The following is a 4,001-nucleotide window of genomic DNA, read 5'->3' on the forward strand; positions in this document are numbered from 1 at the left end:
AACTAAAGGTGACATAGATACTTTATTATGGTATAATATTTAAATATATGCCTGAGAAACACATAATATTGGCCCTTTAAGGTTGCTCCGAATGCTAGTATGGTTTATGTAAACTTGTCTTTTGAATGCTTGGCCCTTGGAAAAGATTTCCTTCACAGTTTGCAGCACAGACTCAAAACAGTAGAAACCTGCAGACAGCTGAGAAGACCTTCAGGGTTGAGTAATGACTCTCTGGGGCTGCGTCACTTCGACACATTCGTTCCACACTCATTCCAATAACTGTCAACGTTCGTAAAAACACTGATTTGGACCGTTAAGGGCTTGAGGTTGAGATCTTGACAGAGGCAAGATATTTTAGGAAACAACAGATAAGAAAGGCTTTATGTCTGACATCCAAATGTATGTTAAATATGAAACTAAGCAGTAAACCAGAGTAAGAAAGATGAAAGTGATAATAGTCTGTGGTGACACGTAGCTACTGCACATATCCTCACAGAGCAACGACAGGGTGTGTTTAAACTGCAGATACTGTGGAAAATTTAAAACTTTTAAATTAGATATAGACAAATTAGAGAATGTGAAACGTTTTGAGAGGCATATAAAATGTAAAAAGGATGCCTTGTTAGAGATTAAATTTAAGTTTATGATAAAATGCTTGGTTGAATGTAGATACAAATTTAAACTCTACATAAAGGGAGTTCTCTCATTTCTTATTATACTGTGTTCCTAATAAACTTCAACAAGGAGCTGTTTGATTTATCCAAACGTCTATTAAAAATAATGCTAAGGAAGGAGGAGCATAAAAAGATYCACTTTTGAAATGAGTACTGAATGCAATTAATGGACCACAGAAACAAACATGGGCACAGCTTTGCTCCTTTCTCATTGTTTTCATTATAAAATACTAATTTATACACATAGGGGAAGAAAATAATAGCTATGTTATAGTAGTTTCTCTAGTTAGCCAATGTTTGCTCTGCTTATAATAAATCAAAAGCTGTTTCTTTTTCACACTGTAACTGTAAGCCCAGTTGTTTGATGTGGTCTATAGTTTAAAGCATAACTGTCAAACTCAAGGTCCGTGGGCCATATCTGGCTAATGATAACACTTTATTTGGCCTCTAAAATATTTTAAATGTAGCTCTTAGATTTTAAATCTGGCCCATCAACATGCGGCATCTTATTTTGCTTAGAAAAAKAAGACAAAACACCAGAGCATACTTAGTGCAGACTTCTTATGGCGGTTAGCTAACTTTGGTTGCTGTTAAGCTATTTAGTTTCTTGTGAGTCTATATAATCTGGCAGTGAGATGAAACCTAGGGCCGGCCCTGGATTACATATATACTTACCTAAGGCCTCGTGCATCTGACCCTGGTGGGAATGTTTGAAGACGAAGAAGTGATACCGAGGCGTGTCTGTAGGAATCCTGAAGGGAAGCTCGTGAGTTTCTGTCGGTTTGGTGTGAACCAGTTCAATGGTCTCTTTATCAACATCCAGCCTCTGCAACACAACACACAGGACTGAGCTGGCAAACCCTGCACAGCTTATTTTACTGCTTCATACTGTCATAAACAGACTCGTGCAGCTCGTCTGCACACACAGTGTCATGCTGTCTTCTCACACAATGTGTGAAAAGCAGTGCAGATTATCAGCCAGGGCTCACCAGCTGGATGTAATTTATGCGTTTCTGCTTGAGCTGCTGCAGAGCTCGTTTGGCATCTTCTTGTAAAGGGAATGCAAGACCCTGAAGAGTCTGTGCCCTCTTGTCCAGGCCAAACTCCATTGTGACCTGATCATGAAAAAGCCTTTAAAGTTCTCTCTTTATGCATCGTGCAACTCAATTTATGAGCGGACGGTGGACTTAACAAACCTTCGCTCGCGCTGTTGGCGTCCCAATTCGTCTCCGTTCATCCTGTAGAGAGAAAAAGACGAGTTTATTTATTTCATTTTAGCACAAACGCTCTAAAATACTRGTGTATGAAAAAAGTAGAACATACCCAAACAACTTTTTCCTGTAGAGGGAAAAAACAACAGCATGAAAACACCAATTACAAATACTTCAGAACATATTCAGACAGAATGTGTTGTTTCCAAGCACCTCTGTGACTTTAATTCGTTGTAGCTCCTGCTCGGCTGATGTGAGCGGCGCTGGAGACGAACCGGAGGATCTGTGGCGCAGGTATCCCTGAAAGCACAGGTCGTCCTGCCAAGAAAGACCACAGCTGGCTGCTCAATGACAAAACAGTACCAATCAGGGATTACAGCCAGGAGTTTGGACAAACCTCGACCGTGCCGAACATTTCATCTTTGATGTGACCTCCTCCAAACTCTTTCTTCAGCGTGGCACGAGTCGCAGCGTACATCATCTTCTGCCTCACCTACACAAGACAAGCACAGAGGAATCATCTTACCTGCAGCTCTGAACACGTCAGGGACTCTTTGCACCGTATTGGTATACGTAGATCTTTACACACAATATCAGAACTTAATTTAGGTGTTTAGAATGGTTGTTTTCATATTTATGAGCGAACGCTGCTTAATTATTTTTACAAGATCAGTTTTTTTTTATCCAATATCACAGAATCGTATTGATCCTAAAATATAATAATATATTTTTTAATCTATTGACAGAAGTTCCTAATTTCTAAAATGATCTATTATTCTTTGTCAAACTTCTAAAGAACTAGAGCAAAATTTATTCATATTTCAGATTTTACTAAGTACTTTCTACACAGCAGTTATTTGTAACTAGTTCATATTTTGATGGATAAAACCTTGTATCGATATTTAAAGATGACTTTATCTGTAGCATAAATCGGGGTATGTGACACAACTAAAAAAAATTAAATATCTGATATAATCTAGCTTTTATGGACGCCTGAACATTTTTTAGTGCAATGATTCATCAATAATTAGACATAATTAGTTAACATAACAGCAGGGAAATTAGCGCATTAAAAAAATCAGATTCATAATTCTGTTTAAGAATGTCACAGAAAATTAATGAGCTCAAGAAATTGTGTTTGCTTCTGAAAAAACACAAAACATTCCCTTTAAATGTAAAATTGTAAGTAATGGGCTAAAGAGGTCTAATGGTGAAAACGCCACAGTTTATATGGTCTTTATGTACCATGGAGGACTCTGCAAATTCTAAGTAGAAATGTTGAATTTGTTTTTAGCTTTTACATTTAAGACACGGTAAACTGCAGCTAACAGCATCTCCAGACGTACTGGTGAGTGGTCAGGTGACCAAGAGATGAATATCCACTCGTATCCCTGTGCATTCCGGGAGTCCAGGCGGTAGAGGATGTAGCAAGGCTCCTGAGGCGTGAGGAGAGGAAGCAGAAACCGATCGTAATCCTTGTCCCAGGTCTGCACCGGCTCCTTGTATAAATCTAGCACCAACTCCTCTGCGAAAAAACAAGAAGGCACAAACACGGTTAAACACAGGCCCGACTTCAGAGAGGCACTTCTGAAGGCGAGACATGTCGTCACAGTTTACCATTTCTGATCACAATCTTCAAGATTCTGATGGAACCTCCTCTCGCTCGGGCGAGGAACTCTTTCAGCTCAAATGTAGCTGCAGAAACCAGATATAAGGCAGACAAAGTCAAAAACAGCGAGACAATTTGGTAAGTAAGAACCTGTGACTCCACCATGGGTGAAAATTTGATCCACAGCCAAGTACTCACACAATCACTTAAACTGACTCACAGAATGAACTCAAAAAACAAAGCCAGCATTTACCAGGCTTTAGTTTGAGATGATGCTACTTAAATGGTTTATTTCCAACGTACTTTTATCACAGGAAACTATTGATTTGTTGTACTTCGTCCTTTTGTCTCACCATGGTTACTGAACCCAGAGGTCTCATAAATGATGTAAGATCAGGTGAGAAAAGAGGTGCGCTTCCGTCAACCGGACCTCTGACACGCCACTTACTAAATGCTATAGCACACACACACACACACACACACACACACACACACACACACACACAC

General features: G+C 39.4%; 1 protein-coding gene across 2 annotated transcripts in view; it reads right to left on the bottom strand.

Moving 5' to 3' along the window:
- Positions 1-4,001, bottom strand: part of LOC106516176 (twinfilin-2) — a 14,751-nt gene that overhangs the window by 1,990 nt on the left and 8,760 nt on the right. The window contains exons 1-8 of one of the 2 annotated variants that reach the window (XM_014006390.1): positions 3,503-3,995; positions 3,232-3,410; positions 2,283-2,378; positions 2,099-2,203; positions 1,998-2,012; positions 1,871-1,912; positions 1,664-1,789; positions 1,350-1,500 (exon numbers count right to left, since the gene is read on the bottom strand). In XM_014006390.1, the coding sequence (XP_013861844.1) occupies positions 1,350-1,500; positions 1,664-1,789; positions 1,871-1,912; positions 1,998-2,012; positions 2,099-2,203; positions 2,283-2,378; positions 3,232-3,410; positions 3,503-3,659 (871 nt within the window). In that variant the 5' untranslated portion in view covers positions 3,660-3,995. Of the gene's footprint in view, positions 1-1,349; positions 1,501-1,663; positions 1,790-1,870; positions 1,913-1,997; positions 2,013-2,098; positions 2,204-2,282; positions 2,379-3,231; positions 3,411-3,502; positions 3,996-4,001 lie in introns of those variants that run through there. The other variant, XM_014006392.1, reaches the window with a different exon arrangement.

The sequence above is a fragment of the Austrofundulus limnaeus genome, unplaced genomic scaffold (genome assembly GCF_001266775.1).
Source record: "Austrofundulus limnaeus strain Quisiro unplaced genomic scaffold, Austrofundulus_limnaeus-1.0 Scaffold35, whole genome shotgun sequence".
In the NCBI taxonomy this organism is placed as follows: Eukaryota; Metazoa; Chordata; class Actinopteri; order Cyprinodontiformes; family Rivulidae; genus Austrofundulus; species Austrofundulus limnaeus.